The sequence below is a fragment of the Phalaenopsis equestris genome, unplaced genomic scaffold (genome assembly GCF_001263595.1).
Source record: "Phalaenopsis equestris unplaced genomic scaffold, ASM126359v1 Scaffold232735, whole genome shotgun sequence".
NCBI classification, from domain to species: Eukaryota; Viridiplantae; Streptophyta; class Magnoliopsida; order Asparagales; family Orchidaceae; genus Phalaenopsis; species Phalaenopsis equestris.
In genome coordinates this window covers 105610-120530 of record NW_018250698.1, presented here as the reverse complement: position 1 = coordinate 120530, position 14921 = coordinate 105610, and the positions used below count along the sequence as shown (strand labels likewise).

Sequence of the window (14921 nt, the reverse complement as noted above, 5' to 3'; positions counted from 1 at the left end):
TGATGTAATGGTCATATTCATGAAGGGTGATCACTCAGTTCAGTTTCCCCTGTTTTTACTCCATATCAAAAGTAGAATTTGGATGTGAAAGAAGAAGAAGAAGAAGACGTGATTGGTGACGCTTTAGTTAGATTTTTGTTTATTTTTTATGTTTAATTGTACTTTATTGTTGAGACTGTGTTTGTGGACTGTAATACTCTAATTTTTGCTGTATGTGGTGTTGTGAACTTTAGATTTGTAAAATTGCTGGAAGTTATTAGTTTTTAATACTTTTTTGGATGTATTTGTAGTTAACTATTTCTCAGCAAATTTTTTTATATGAATTATGTGTTATTTGATGTTTTAAGTCTTGTAGCCTTTCATATTAGTACCTGCAATATTTCATAGTTAAGTTTTACATCAAAACCTTCAACAGGTATGTCTTTTCTTTATGTATTAAATCTTTAACCCTTAATTTTTTAAGTTCTTCATTTAAAATCTCTTAAAAATTTAAGTTTGAGGGGAAGAGAAATTCCTTTTAAAGAAAATAAACTTAATTTTATTTGTCTTAAATTAGTTATATTTTCAAAATATTTTAAAAATTTAACATGACCTTTGGTATTATAGGGTAACTTTAGATAACATGACTTTTGGTATTAGAAGATAACTTTAGATAACTATATCTATGTTTCTAAATATATACTAAACTTAAATAAAATTTTTAAATAATAAAGATTAATTTTAGAGATTAAGATTATTTATTATGATAAAATAAGACAATAATAAAGGTTAATTTCAGAGATTAAGATTATTTATTATGATAAAATAAGACAGTTTTTCTATTTTTAGTAAAAAAAAATTGTATTTTTGAAGTATTAAAAATCTTAGAAATTCATGCAAGAAAAAAAGATTAAAACTTAATGAAAAATCTTTAAAGCTAACATAAATTTATAAGGTGAAGGAATATGAAAAGTTTTTAACTTTAAGAAGGGGATAGTGAAGTTCAAAATCATTAAAGGCTATCCAGATATAACAATCCTCACATGAAAAGAAAAGGAGAAAAAGAAAAGAAAAAGGATTGAATATGATCTAAAAAGAAAAAAAAAAAGAAAAGAAAAGAAAAGAGAAGGGAAAAAAAAAAGATGTGAAGAGAAGCTTGAGGAGATGCCTAATTAAAAATTGGTTTCAATTGAATCAAATTAAAGATGGCTTGACTACAATTTCTAAACTTATATTTCAGTATTAGCATATTTACTAGTAAAGTTTCATGAGATTCTTTTTCATATGAATATTCTAAGTGGTTTTAATACGAATAATTTGCAATTTTCCTTGAAAAGAATAGAGAATAAAAAATCTTAGATTTGACTACTAGATATTCTTATACCTGTAGTATTAACTGGAGTTATTTTGAATTTTATGTTTTATTACAGGTTGTTGATTTTTAGGACTTGGAGTAAAAAGGAAGCAAAAATGATAAAATTTGGAGCAAAAATGGAGAAGTTAAAAATTTACTCAGCGCCGACGACGCCATTTGATAGAAACTTGGGATTTAATTAAGGTCCTCTGGCGCCGACGGCGCCAGTCTCAGTGGAAGCCCTATTTCTAGAAGATTCGACAAATTTGGATCTTTTTTTAAGAGCACTTTTTGAAGAGTTTTTGGAAGCACCCTATTGGAGAACCGACATAGGCTCTATTTAGGGCCGAAACTTGATCAGAACCCGAAATTTTATCAGAACCCCCCCCCTTCGCACCATTTCAAATTCCTCCACTCATTTCAGTTTTCTTATACACACACCTACATTCCATGCCATTCCACACCATTAGTTAATTATTTTTTATAGATTTAAGTTTTGTGGTGAGTTTAAGTGTGAATTATTTTCTAAGAAGTGTTGGAGAGGAAGAGAAGTGAGAGATTTCTTCTTCCTACATTTCCTAAGAGAGGCTACAAAAGATTTGCTTTGAGAAAGAATTTAAGATAAGTGTTGTTTGTTATTATTTTTTTATGAACTTTCTTTTATATATGAAATTTGTGTTTTGTTGTATCTTTCTCATGAAGTCTAAGTAGATTCCTTTATCTTTCTCTTTACTGTCAGATATGGTGAAATGAAGAGATAATGTTGATGTGGCAATGTTAAAATTTAAAATAAATTGTGATGGTTTTTCAACTCCGCTCTTAATTTACTTTTCGATCTGGCCAATTGAATCGTTAAAATATGTTGTGAAACATATGATTCAGGAAATGGAGTATGAGTTTTACAACAGAGTGAGAACCACATTTAAGTCCATAAAAGAGTATTTCGTTCAGGGAATTAAGTGCAAATAAATAGGGAAATATACTTTGTTGAGTGTCGAATTGGAGATTTCTAGGGTGACAGACTAAAAATCCACAATTTGATCTTAGTGTTTAAAAACTAAGGCGAGAATTAGCCTTCAGGGGAAGGAAAGTGAGAGCTCTAGAGTGGGAGCCATTATCCTCCTAGCCTAGCTGCGGATTTAGGGACTAAATCTAAGATTAACTAAAGATTTTTTATAACACTGAATCAGGGTAGGGAATTAAAATTGCTCATTATTGCCAAAATACATACCTAAAGCATTATCTTATCTCATTTCATCAAAAACTCATTGTAATGGGAAAGATGCTTTTTCAAATTAGAAAATTTCGTCACATAAACATAGTTTAATAGTTATTAATTTTAAATCCTGCTTTTAAATTCTGTTAGTAGTAAACAATTTAGCTTTAATAGTATCTTAAACATTCAAAATTAGTGACAGTAAATTTGATTGATTTTTGTGAATTTCTTAGTTAATTTATCATTTTAAATTTAAACCTTCTCCGTAGGATCGATATTTTGGACTTAAAAAGAAAGTCTTATATTTTTTTATAACGATATGTATACTTGCGTATAATCCCAATTTTAAGTGCTTAACGTTATTATTCATAAAATACCACATCAAATTTTCGGCACCATTGCAAAGCGGAGTCAACTTTATAAATTTTACACAATTATATTTTCTCGGGATCAATTTACTCATACAATTCTACTAAATATATTTGAATTGGTGATAATCAAGTTATAAAGCTACCCTCCCTTGGAATGATATAAGTGGTGTGCAGGCAAATGAATACTTTAAATTGTAAATGTGACTAGTGATAAATAAGAGCAACTCTCTTCTTTACCCTCTTTCGAGTGCATAAAAAAATTTTGTTAAACCGATTTTTAATTCTTTATACTCCAATTTGAATCCATCAAAGATTATTTCCCTATCTATTTGCATCTCCCTATAGTTTACTTTTGCTCCATACCTTATAGTTCAATGTGAATACTCTAATTGCTCTTCTATAGCTCTCCCAAACCATTATGGATCACAACACATTTTAACTGCTCATTTGGCCATAATGAAAAGTAAATAAAGCTTTGAAGAATACTCATCACATTATGGATTGAAAACCAATTTTAAAAGCTTTCAAATATTCCTACACAACCTACTTATTCACCACAAAAGAAAAGATAAAAATACTACTCACAAAGCATGGAGAAAACACCACAACACTTCTTTGGAACAAAGAAAATCCACTAGAATTATGTTTACAAATAATTACAATACAAAAGAGTACACAATACTTAGCTTTTCTCTTGACAAAGTGTTGGAAATGCCTCCCTAAAAGGATTTCCCAGTCCTCACTACAGTGTTGAATGTCTTCGCTCCAATAACACTCACTAATCTCATTAAAAATCTCTAAATAAAAGGAAAATTTACTTAGAATCTCACCCTAGACTTCACATAGACTCGCCCCTAAACTTTAGAAGTGTTCTCCTTGGACTTCAACAATGTTCTCTTTCTCAAAACTTTTCAAATAAGCCCCTATATCATTTGCATAACTCCCCCAAATCGTGTGGGAATAACTGCTGAAAACTGCCTAGCAGTTGCTGACGCCTATGAACCACTAGCCTGGCCCCTAGGCGCCAGCCTCTCTATCTACTAGTTTGGGCACTAGCATCTAGGCGCCTAAGAAGGTAGTGCCAAGGCTCTTAGTAGGAGGGCCCAATGGCTAGCACCTAGGCGCTAGCTCTTGAGTCACCTCAAGCTCGATCCATTTCTTCACCACTTCGTTCCATTTCTACTACCTGTTGTACCTGCAAGAAAAATATGAAAATACCCTTAATTAAGTGCAATTTCAGCTATAAAAAATGTGTAAAATATAAATAAATTTATGCATGCCTTCTACACAACAAAAACCCCCAAACTTAAACGTTACTTGCCTTCAAGTAACACTAGAATTTTAAAACCAAATATATTAATTTAAGGGAGTGAGTTTTATTAAAATTATCATCAATTTACCTCAAGAAAACTCATAATGAAAATTTACAATAATTCTAGCAAATAAATTTAGCCCTAGGGTAAAAATAAACATTTTCATCTAACCAGGAAAACTTGATTTTCTAGTCAATTCAAAAAGAATTAATAAATGTTAACTAAAGGACCTTAAATGGTGGAAAATTAGAATTTAAGGAATCCATTTAAAAAGACTTACAAATACACTTTGATTACACGTAAGCTTAGAAATGTAATAAAGCTTCAACTTTAAAAAGAATCTAGTGAAACCAATTTTTGATTAGGCTTCTCCCCAAGCTTCTCCTCCCTTAATATTTTTCTTTTAAGCACCATTTTTCTTGCTTTAGGATGTATATTTCAATCCTTAGCATAATTTTAGGAGGATTATAACTGGATAGCTCTTTAATAGTTTTTAATTCCACTATCAACTCCCTAAAGTGAAGCCTACCACACTCATTCACTTTAATGTGTAACATTTGAAACTATGTTTTGAATAGATGCTTAATTCTTATGAAGTATATATCTAAAGATACATGGTTAAACAATTATATAACTCTTTACGAAAATAAATATTGAAATCATTTTTTTACATGTTAAACTACAAGCTAACCTTAACTATTCTAGCCTCATTTACATAGAATTTAAAATAAAGATACTATGTTTTTCCTTCCTTAATATTGCAATAACTTCAAATTAACACCACATACCTCAAATCCTTTTTACAAACATAACAATTATATACATGTTACTAAGGACAAATAACTTAAATCTTTTTCTCCCCCAAACTTAATTTTTAGTGTATTAAGCAGTGTAAAATATGAATATAGGTAGGGATAAAATAGTGCAAAAATTCTATCTATTACGCGTGTTTATCAAAAAAATTAACAAGTATAAGCAAGAAAGAACAAGTATGCAATAATAGGTTAATCACCATTGAATAGGGTATGAAGAAAAAGTGAAATTACACCAGAAAGAGTTTAATATTACAAAAGATAAGTACCGAGAATAATTCAAAGCAATAAAAAAAACCTAATTGACAGAGTAACATAACAACATAAGCAAAATAAAGATAGTGTCCAATACAACAGAAACATATAAATGAAAATACATGAGCAGCAGCAACAACAAGAAAATAACATCTACACATCCATATAAAGAAAAATAAAAATATACTAATCCTCATCCTCTTTATCCTCATCATCAGAGTCCTCTTTCTTTGAATCCACCTCCATCCACCTGCTATGCTCATACATTTGGTAAGGTAAACAAACTGGGAACTTCATTGTATTGTCCCCACCAATCCACCAATTTCTTCTATAAATCTCCCCTTGATCAACATAAAAACAGACGTCAAGATCAGATCGGCATTTGTTTTGCCAGTCTAAGTGTGCTAAATGATCAACAATATCATAGACATTGGTCAGAATAATAGAGATGTCATCCTCCATTTTCTTCACTCGTTTTGACATCGAGGTCATACTAGTAGAGCGCCTAGGCTGAGAATAGGAAGCAGAAGGCTAAGAAGAGGAAGGACCTTGAGAAGAATTGGCTCTGCATCCAAAAATAGCATGCTTGCTATACATATTTACATTAGCCTTGCTAATGGGCTTCAAAGGATGAAGCAGCTCTTCCCACCCCTCAAAAAAAACTCCTAAATTCTGGTAAAAGGCAAAAAATAGAAGGGTATCCTAACCCCAAACTGGAACCTCCCTTTGCAGCATTGACGATAGAATGATAAATCACAGCACCAATATCTATGGAATTCATGGTTTGGATACAATAATTGTAGAGTGTCTCTCTCTCTCTCTCTCTCTCTCTCTCTCTCTCTCTCTCTCTCTCTCTCTCGTCACCTCACTCAGATTGGCGGAAGGGAGGATCTTGGCGGTAATGAAGTAGTGCCAAGCCTTAGAAGGTGCATTAAGTTTAGATGAAGAAAACTTGACCTTGTTGTCATTCCTCGCCTTATAAGTCCTTCCCCATCAGTTAAAAATCTAATGATTTCATCCACTTCAAAATCTGTAGAAACAAAACTAGATTAGAAACTCCCTGGAATATCCCCCCAATGCAACAGTGCATTAATGCGTAGATATCCACCTACTTTTCCTTAACAAACACCAAATCATCCAAAGCATTAGAGAAGTTGGCATAAAATTCCCTAACCAGCAAAATCACTGCTACAGTCGTAGTGTAGCAAAAAGCCTCCCTATGATGTGCAACAATCATTCTTTTTATAGCTCCCCCAAGACTAATGAAACCCTTCTCCGCTATTAACTTCTTCGACATTAAGCATCTTTTTATAGCTCCCCCAAGACTAATGAAACCCTTAAGCGTTTGTTATATTGCTCCTGAGCCTTGGAGCTAACAAACTTCTTTTTGTAGAAAGAAGATTTGAATTTACATCTTTTAATTTTGGGAGTCATTACGATTGATGTGACCAAATATGTCTCATGTGATCCATAGCTCGTGGAACTCATGAATCTGGCCTCCATGGTCTACGGACGTCATCACAACTCACTATTACAACCTATGTAACCAACTACGGCTTATGTGACTTACAACTTGTGCAGCTCCCGACTCATATCTTTATGCCCTACCAACATTATCACATCTCACCACGACCTACGTAACCAACTATGACGTACGTGGTTCACAATTCCTACAATTTCCTACTACAATCTCAGTGGTCAACCGAGGCCCTTAAAGCAACCATCTGCGGCCCACACGAACAATTCCTATGAAAGCTTTTAACTGCGGCCTATATAACAAGCTAATGTTACAACCTTCTTCTACAACATTTATGACAGACTACTGACTCCATAACAATCGACTTGCAATCTGCTATCACCAAAAATTGCATTCATTACAGCCACTACAGTTATTATTGATGAATAACTATTGTACATATATCATGATCAAGTTTGTAACTCCGTTTTTCCTAATTTAGAAAAATAGTAGACCTGTGTACTCACCATTCATAGTGAATTATTTGAACTAGGTCACGCCCAGTGGCTTTTTCTCTTTTCCAGAATTTGATGTCTACTCCTGCTTCTCTTATATTATTTGAACTGTGTTGGAGTCTCATACAACATTAACATACTAAATAATCACTCTGACGCCATGGACCTTCCGACACGCATCAAGACGACCTTTTATTCTTTCAAAAAAAGAGAAAATTCGCACTCAACGTATTTTGAAACTAGAATTAAGAATAATTAACAAAGACCCACGACAAATGTACAGGAATAGTAGTATGAAGTTCTGATATGTTGCAAGCTTTAACACATTGTATTTGCCAACAATGATTGTGATAAAACAGGAATTCCCAAATTCAAACTAAAAAAAAATTAAAAATAAAAATAAAAACTTAATCCAAGTAAACTTTGGTATGAAGTACCCTTGATAGACGATTATGTAAAAGCCAAGTGCTAAGATAATGTTTCTTAATATTTCAAACTCGCAAATATATAGTCATGATTTATTTGATGCCTGTAGCAAAACTTAGGAAACATATTTTGCCACAGAACAGGGCAATTTGGCCATCAGTAGACGCTTCATTTTATCTAATCCACGAGAGCCAGCAGCAATTAAGTTCTCTATTTCTTTTTCACATTGTTCATATATAATGAAGAAGGTAAACAAGCCAACCAACCCTGAATTCAACAAGTTGAAAAGAGATGATAAGCAAAACAAAAACTATTGCAGTACTGAAGTTCCTTTTAAATTTTGTGAGATGATGCAGAAGTTTTTGAGAGAAAAAGTTCATTTCTTACCTGCAGCGCTTACTGCCGGTATGGAAAATAGAAACAGCAGCTTGAAGATAGATATAAAACCGACTACCTACATATTGAACAGCACGTTCTGCTAAGGAGTAATGAATAATTGCCTACAAATAACTAGAAACACAAATATAAATAAAATTGAAAACTTAGACCTTTCACCACACCAAACAGCGAGTTCATTTCTTCTCCAAGGAGCATCAAAACTCGGGAATTTTCAGTAAGAATTTTAAAAAAATGAAAAAAAATGTATTTGCTTTATATAGAAAAAAATGCAACAGATTGTAGCATTTGTTTACTATAAAACGCTAACAAGAAAATCACATGATTGTACTAACCTTGAAAAAGACACCCCAATCTTCTGCCTTTGCTACAACACCCAGGATACAGATGCTTTGATTCCATAGAGATGCTGCTGTACTAAAATACATCCTGAGTGTCAAGTCATGGACCTCAAAAGATGACAAAGACGTCTTTTCAATGGAAAAACCAAGCCTACATTATGAATAAAACATTCAGTAAAATAAATATCCTGAGCCTATACAGCAGCTCAGAACGCATGTTTAAATTTAGATCTGTTCACTTCAGTGTTAATGCACACCAAACTTAACAAAGCTGAATCTCATGGATAACAGCAAGCAATACGTCAATATAAAAAATGATCAACAAAAACTGGAGCTTCAAAGAGTGATTAGAAAATTAAGCATTACTATCATCATGATAAAATTTCTTTTGTTTTACCCAGTTTAAACATATGGATTCCTCAAATTTCTACTCCAATAGGCAGATGTATACAGTAATTAGTTTCAACTGTTTACCAAATGGGAATAGAAAGTACTGCTACAAAAATCACTGTATAGTTGTAATTTTAGCTTGATTTGTGTCTTAAGTAAAAGAGGAGAATGTTGGAAGAGCAGGATAAACGTTTGAAGAAGCTGTTCCAGTAAAAACTCCAGTTAGCATGCCACAAAAAGAAGCATTCAGAACTCCAGGTGACTAACTTCATTAATTCGATATTACTTAAAACATATAAAGGCCTGTTTGGTTTGCTTATTTACCTTTTAGTCCCAATCCCAGCAGCGAAGCCAGAAAAATTTCAAAGAGGGGACACTAAATAGTTATTTTTAAAATTCTCTCAATTTTCTAGGATTGGGACAGGTTTTGAAAAATTAAAATTTTTTTTTGTTAAAATCTGTTATTATAAAAAAGTTTTGATTCAAAATTTTTCCGATAATTAAATATTAAATTTGATTAAAATTCTTTGATTCGAAGGTTTTCATTATTTATGTATAAAATTCAAATAAAAAATGAAAACAGGTTAAATCAGATTATTTGGTTTAAGAATAATATTTTAATTTAATAAGATTCTTTATGTAAATATTTTATATACTAATTTTAAGAGAATTTATATCAAATTCAGATGAAAGCAATGGAAAAACCAACAAAACTTAGCAATGCTCGGCACGGACTTGACATGGAACTACCTGGGCTATAATAAATCGTAAAGTTATAAAATAAAATTATTCTTGGAAATTTTATAACTTATGTTTCTATATAAGATTACAAGAGAAGGTTTGTTGCATTCAATCGGGGTGTTCGTAATTTTCATACGACTTATAACATACAATTTAACTCTTATGTATGCAATATCTAACAAGCAAACTTCAATTTTTAAATATATGTCACCTTGAAGAGAGGGCACAAGACATTTTAAAAAACTAAAATAGTAGTATTTTTTAAGTGATATGAAATATTTAGGTAGTATAAACGTAAAAGTAAAGTTTAGGTGTTAGATTTGTAAATACATGGGAATTGTGTAGTAGGTACGCAAATGGCCCTTTTCTTAAAACAAAAATATGTATAAAGATTTATATTTGCTATAAGTTACATTTTAAATAAATGTTTCTCTGCAAGAAATAGGATCTGAGTCATCTGACATATAAAAATCAACTGTAGATGAAGCCGTGGGCTGTTTCAATAATTCCAAGCTTCATAAAGCATTCCTGTTTATCTTCCTCGCATGTTTACTTGTCTAGCGGGTGGGAATAAGGGACGTGATTCAATCCAGAACCCAAATAAGTAGACAAACAGAGAATAAATTGTAATAAAGATGTAGAGAAACTCAAATAATGGCCAATTTCAGTAATATTAATGAAACAAACAAGATATAGTGTTGATCTACGGTTCGAGAGGTAGATCAACTCATCAAAAAACCTAGACGCCGCTAGGTGCACCACCAGAAAAGAAAAACTGCAGCCCAAATAAAACATAAAAATAAACCCTAGCCACTTAACCCTCCTAAATACTCTCCCAGATCCCTTTCAAACTTTCCCCCCAAAATCTCCCTTGATTCCCTTCCTCATGTACGTGATTAGAGGCTTAGTGAGCTCCACCCGAGGGCTAGGATCGCTCTCATAATTTCCTGGGAAATCCACCCCTCTAGGCTAAATCGGCTACTTATGCTTGGTCAGGCCGGTCCAGACGAGTGCACCTAGAGTGAAGGAGATACGTGCATTCCTTCGGCTAAGGGTGGCGTGTGCATATCTTAGACCAATTCACCTGCAGTGAAGGGAGGAGCATGTGTATCCTAGACCGATTCACCTGCAGTGAAGGTAGGTGTGTGCATTCTTTCAAATGAGGGAGGCATGTGCATATCAACGCTTCCCTCCTAAAGAAACACCCTGTCCTCAAGTGGAAGGATGAAAACTGCTTTCAGATCCCATTGTAACGCTCCCACATAACTTCATATCAGACAGATCTTTCCACTTAATTAGTACCTCCTTTGCTCACTCCTTCGACCTCTAAAAGTTCCAGAATCACTTCCATGTCCTCTGTTAGTGTTGCAGTGAAGACGAGGGTACATGATCTCTAATAGCACCTCAGTTGTGAAACATGAAAAAAACTCGATGTAGTGCTGACGATGAGGGTAACCTCAAACGGTAGGTCAATGACCCAATGCATGTCACAATCTTGTAGGGTCAAAAATAGCATGAAAAGATTTTTTCGCTCCTCCGCCTCGCCAATGTCATTTGTCAGTAAGGTCTTAATTTCAATTAGACCATGTTCCCAAGTTCGAATTGTGCTCTACAAACATCTGCCTTCATCTTCATGATCTGTAGAGCTCTCAATAGATGCCCCTTAAGCTCTACCAATATCTTGTCCTCCTACAAGTACTAGTCGATGTTGGATATCGATGTAGTGCTATGAACATAATGTATCAGGTGAGGTGGATCTCGCACATACAGAAGCTTGAAATGGGTGTGTCGCAGTATGATGTAAAGTATTATACCAATATTCGGCCCACGCAATCCACTGGCCCAAAACTTCGGCATAACCAATACAAAACGGCACAGGTATGTTTCTACGCTCCTATTAACCACTTAACTGGTCGTCGGTCTAGAGATGATATGATGTACTTCTTTTAAGAACTGTTCCTTACACCCTGAGTAGCTCCTCCAAGAATTGGTTGAGAAACACTTCTTCCCTATATGCAAACGGACCACTTCACATATGAGCACCGTAACGATTGAGACCGCAGTGTAGGGGTGTCACAATGGCATAAAATGTGAGGCAATCAACTTCCACAAAGATCATCGTAAATCCTTCCGTTTGTGGCAAACCGTCTATAAAATCCAATGTCACTTCTTCCTAAACCTTTCCCGGTAACACTGAGGGCTGCAATAACCCTCTTGGCGACATGTTCAAGTACTTATTCAATGGCACACATCGCACATTGCTACCATGTCTTATATGTCTCCGCGCATTCTCACCCAAGAGAGCTTTGTCAATAAACGATTGGATGTCTTATGTAACCCTAAGTGTCCCCCAATTGCAATGTCGTGAAACTCTTGCAATAAATTGGGGATGTACTTTGATGTTCTCGGCAACACGAACCGCCCATGGAAGAGGAGCTGCTGCCCCTTCAATGCATATCCTGGATGGCTTTTCAGATCCTTAGCAACTCTACAAGTATTTTCATCAACCCTTCATCATGCTTGCTCTCCCGTCGCAGGGCCTCTCAATCTGTAAGACCAAGGATACCGATAAGGCTGACAGTTGGGCTCCTCCACCTTTTTCGATAGTGTGTCTGCAACTTTATTCTCCAATCGTGACCAATACCGAATCTAAAAATCATATCCCACTAACATGGATAGTCATCTCAGAAGCTCCTTAGTCACCGTCCTCTGTTCTAGAAGTTACTTTAAGCTCATTTGATATGTCCTGAAAAGAAAGTGTCGTCCCAATAGGTGGGGATGCCACTTTTGAATGACCAAGAAAATTGTTATCAACTCCCGCTTGTACAATGACTTGAGCCTCGATCAAACTATAAGCACCTGGCTGAAAATAAGCAATCGGCCATTTTTCCTGCATGAGTACCGCTCCTAATCTATACCCTGGTGCATCTGTTTCTACAACAAAAGGCTTACTAAAATCTGAAAGTACTAAAACAATAACGTTGGTCATGACTCTCTTCAGATGTTCAAATGTCTTTGTTGCTGCTTCCCCCCACTTGAAATGTCTTTCTTCAACTGTTTCGTAATTAGCTATGCTATCGTGTCGCACCCCCACATGAATTTTTTTCAGTGTGACTCAGGAAACCCCTCAATTCCTTAAAACTCCTTGGTGAAAGGCTAATCTACCAAAACCTCGATCTTGGACTGGTCCACTACTACTCCTACCCTGGTCACCACGTGCCCTAGGTACTCCGCCAACAACTGTGCAAAGGAACATTTCATCAAGTTGGCGTGCAACTAGTGTTATCTCAATGTCTCCGAGGTGATCCTCAGATGCCTCACATACTCTAACTTTGTACTATTGTAGATCAGCTCGAAGAAGATCGAGACAAAGTTCCTGACGTAAGGTTGAAAACCAAATTTATGTGAGACTTTAGTGAGGCCAAACGACATTACCAGTAATTCGTAATGTCCTTTAGTGTCTTGAATGTTGTCTTATGCACATTAACTAGACCCATCTTGATCTGATAATACCCCAACTTCAAATAGAGCTTAAAGAAAATGATTGCCCATAACACTCGTCTAGTAGTCATCAATTACAGGAATTGGAAATTTGTCCAATACAAGTTCCTTGTTCAAAGCCCGAGAATCTGCACAAAATCGCCAGCTACAATCTTTCTTCACCAATAGGACTGGGCTAAAAAAAGGGCTCACACTAGGTATGTTAATCATAACTTCGAGCATCTCTCGGATTAACTTCTCTGTCTCATTTTTTTGAAACTAAGGGTACTGATATGGTCTTAACACTGATAAAAAGGACACTCCTTTAATGCAATAACATGCTCATGCTCCCTCAGGGGTAGTAACTCATTCAACAGCTAGAATGATGTCAGTAAATTGTTGTAGTAGCTGCTGAACTCCCCCACCCCCAACCCCCCACTCACGAGAAACTCTGTTGACTTGGGATCTTGGAGCTCCTCTATGGCTCTGGAACTCCACCAATTCGCCTAATCCTGTCCCCCGTATCATCTTGACTATGGTTTTGAGTGAGACCACGGTTACATAAGCTAGCATCTCCTCTCAATACCACTTTTTTGGAGCTCCTCTATGGCTCTGGAACTCCACCAATTAGCCTAATCCTGTCCCCCGTATCATCTTGACTACGGTTTTGAGTGAGACCACGGTTACATAATCTTGCATCTCCTCTCAATACCACTTTCCTTTTCTACCCTCCACCTAGAACTCCATCGTCAAGGATTCCTAGTTCACATACATCTCCCCAAGCGTTTGCAGTCGCTTCATTCCCATAATCACATCATTGTTGCCTAAGTCCAATGAAATCAGCTACCACCTATAGGCCATGTAGTGTCAGAACCAATTCCTTGCGAATTTCCAGACCTTTCTCCACCTTCTTTGTCCCCATCAAAACACCAACATATCTGCCAGATCTAACCCTCGTTGATCCATGACCTGATTTTAGATGAAATTGCGTGACACCATGACCAAAGAAAAATATGTTGAGATTTTCATACCTATTTTATACTGTTTTTGATGATATTGCACTTTAAAGAAATGTATTTTTGATGTTTTGTTGCAAGAATGATGAATTAGGGTCATTGGAGAAAAAATATGCAAAAAGAAGTGAATTTGAAGCGAAAATGACCAAAATGTGAAGATTTGAACTAGGGCACCGACGACGAGCCCAACGGCGCCGGCGGCGAGATTTTCCCGAAACTCCAGAATTAATTCAGTTCAAAGCCCCGCCGACGGCGCCCTCGAGGCCGCTGACGGCGAGCTCGACGGTTATGTCCAAATAGGCTTTAGATGATGACGAATTTTGGAGGAGGCTTAGGCAACTCTTGGGAAAGCTCATCCACAACTTTAAAAGAAGATTTTGGCCGAAAATTAGGGAGGTCCTGGAGGTTAGAAAGGTCCTGGAAGGAGGAGAGGCTCCAAATTGAAGTGTGACAAAGTGTAGAGAGTCTAAATTGTGAGGAATTCTTTGAGAGATTGTAAGAGTGAAGGGAAAGTGAGAAATTTCTTCCTCCTTGACGCTTCGAAGAGGAATTTTGTGTGCTGTAAAGAAAGTAAGAGATTCAGAGGAGCTTCGAGGAGTTTGCTTGGGGAGAAATTAAAGATAAGTTTATTTATTGTTGTAGTTTGTATGACTTTGATTTTATATATGAATTCCGAGTTTTGTTGTGTTTTTCCCATGAGATCTGAGTAGTTTTATCTGTCTTTCTCCTTGTCTTGAGATTTGTGAAATGATGATTTGAATTGGTTGAGCCACGAAAATGTTAAAAAAAGTGTGATGATCTTTTCACTTCAATCTTAATTTACTTTCAATCTGGCCAATTAATTTGTTAAAATATATTGA

At 35.3% G+C, this 14921-nt stretch overlaps 1 protein-coding gene across 3 annotated transcripts in view; it reads right to left on the bottom strand.

Annotated features, from left to right (window-relative positions):
* Nucleotides 1-3647: 3647 nt before the first annotated feature.
* Nucleotides 3648-14921, bottom strand: part of LOC110038378 (3beta-hydroxysteroid-dehydrogenase/decarboxylase-like) — a 70707-nt gene continuing 59433 nt past the window's right edge. For 2 of the 3 annotated variants that reach the window (XM_020743195.1, XM_020743196.1), the window contains exons 8-10: nucleotides 8429-8585; nucleotides 8085-8151; nucleotides 7579-7964 (exon numbers count right to left, since the gene is read on the bottom strand). In XM_020743195.1, the coding sequence (XP_020598854.1) occupies nucleotides 7813-7964; nucleotides 8085-8151; nucleotides 8429-8585 (376 nt within the window). In that variant the 3' untranslated portion in view covers nucleotides 7579-7812. Of the gene's footprint in view, nucleotides 4116-7578; nucleotides 7965-8084; nucleotides 8152-8428; nucleotides 8586-14921 lie in introns of those variants that run through there. The other variant, XM_020743197.1, reaches the window with a different exon arrangement.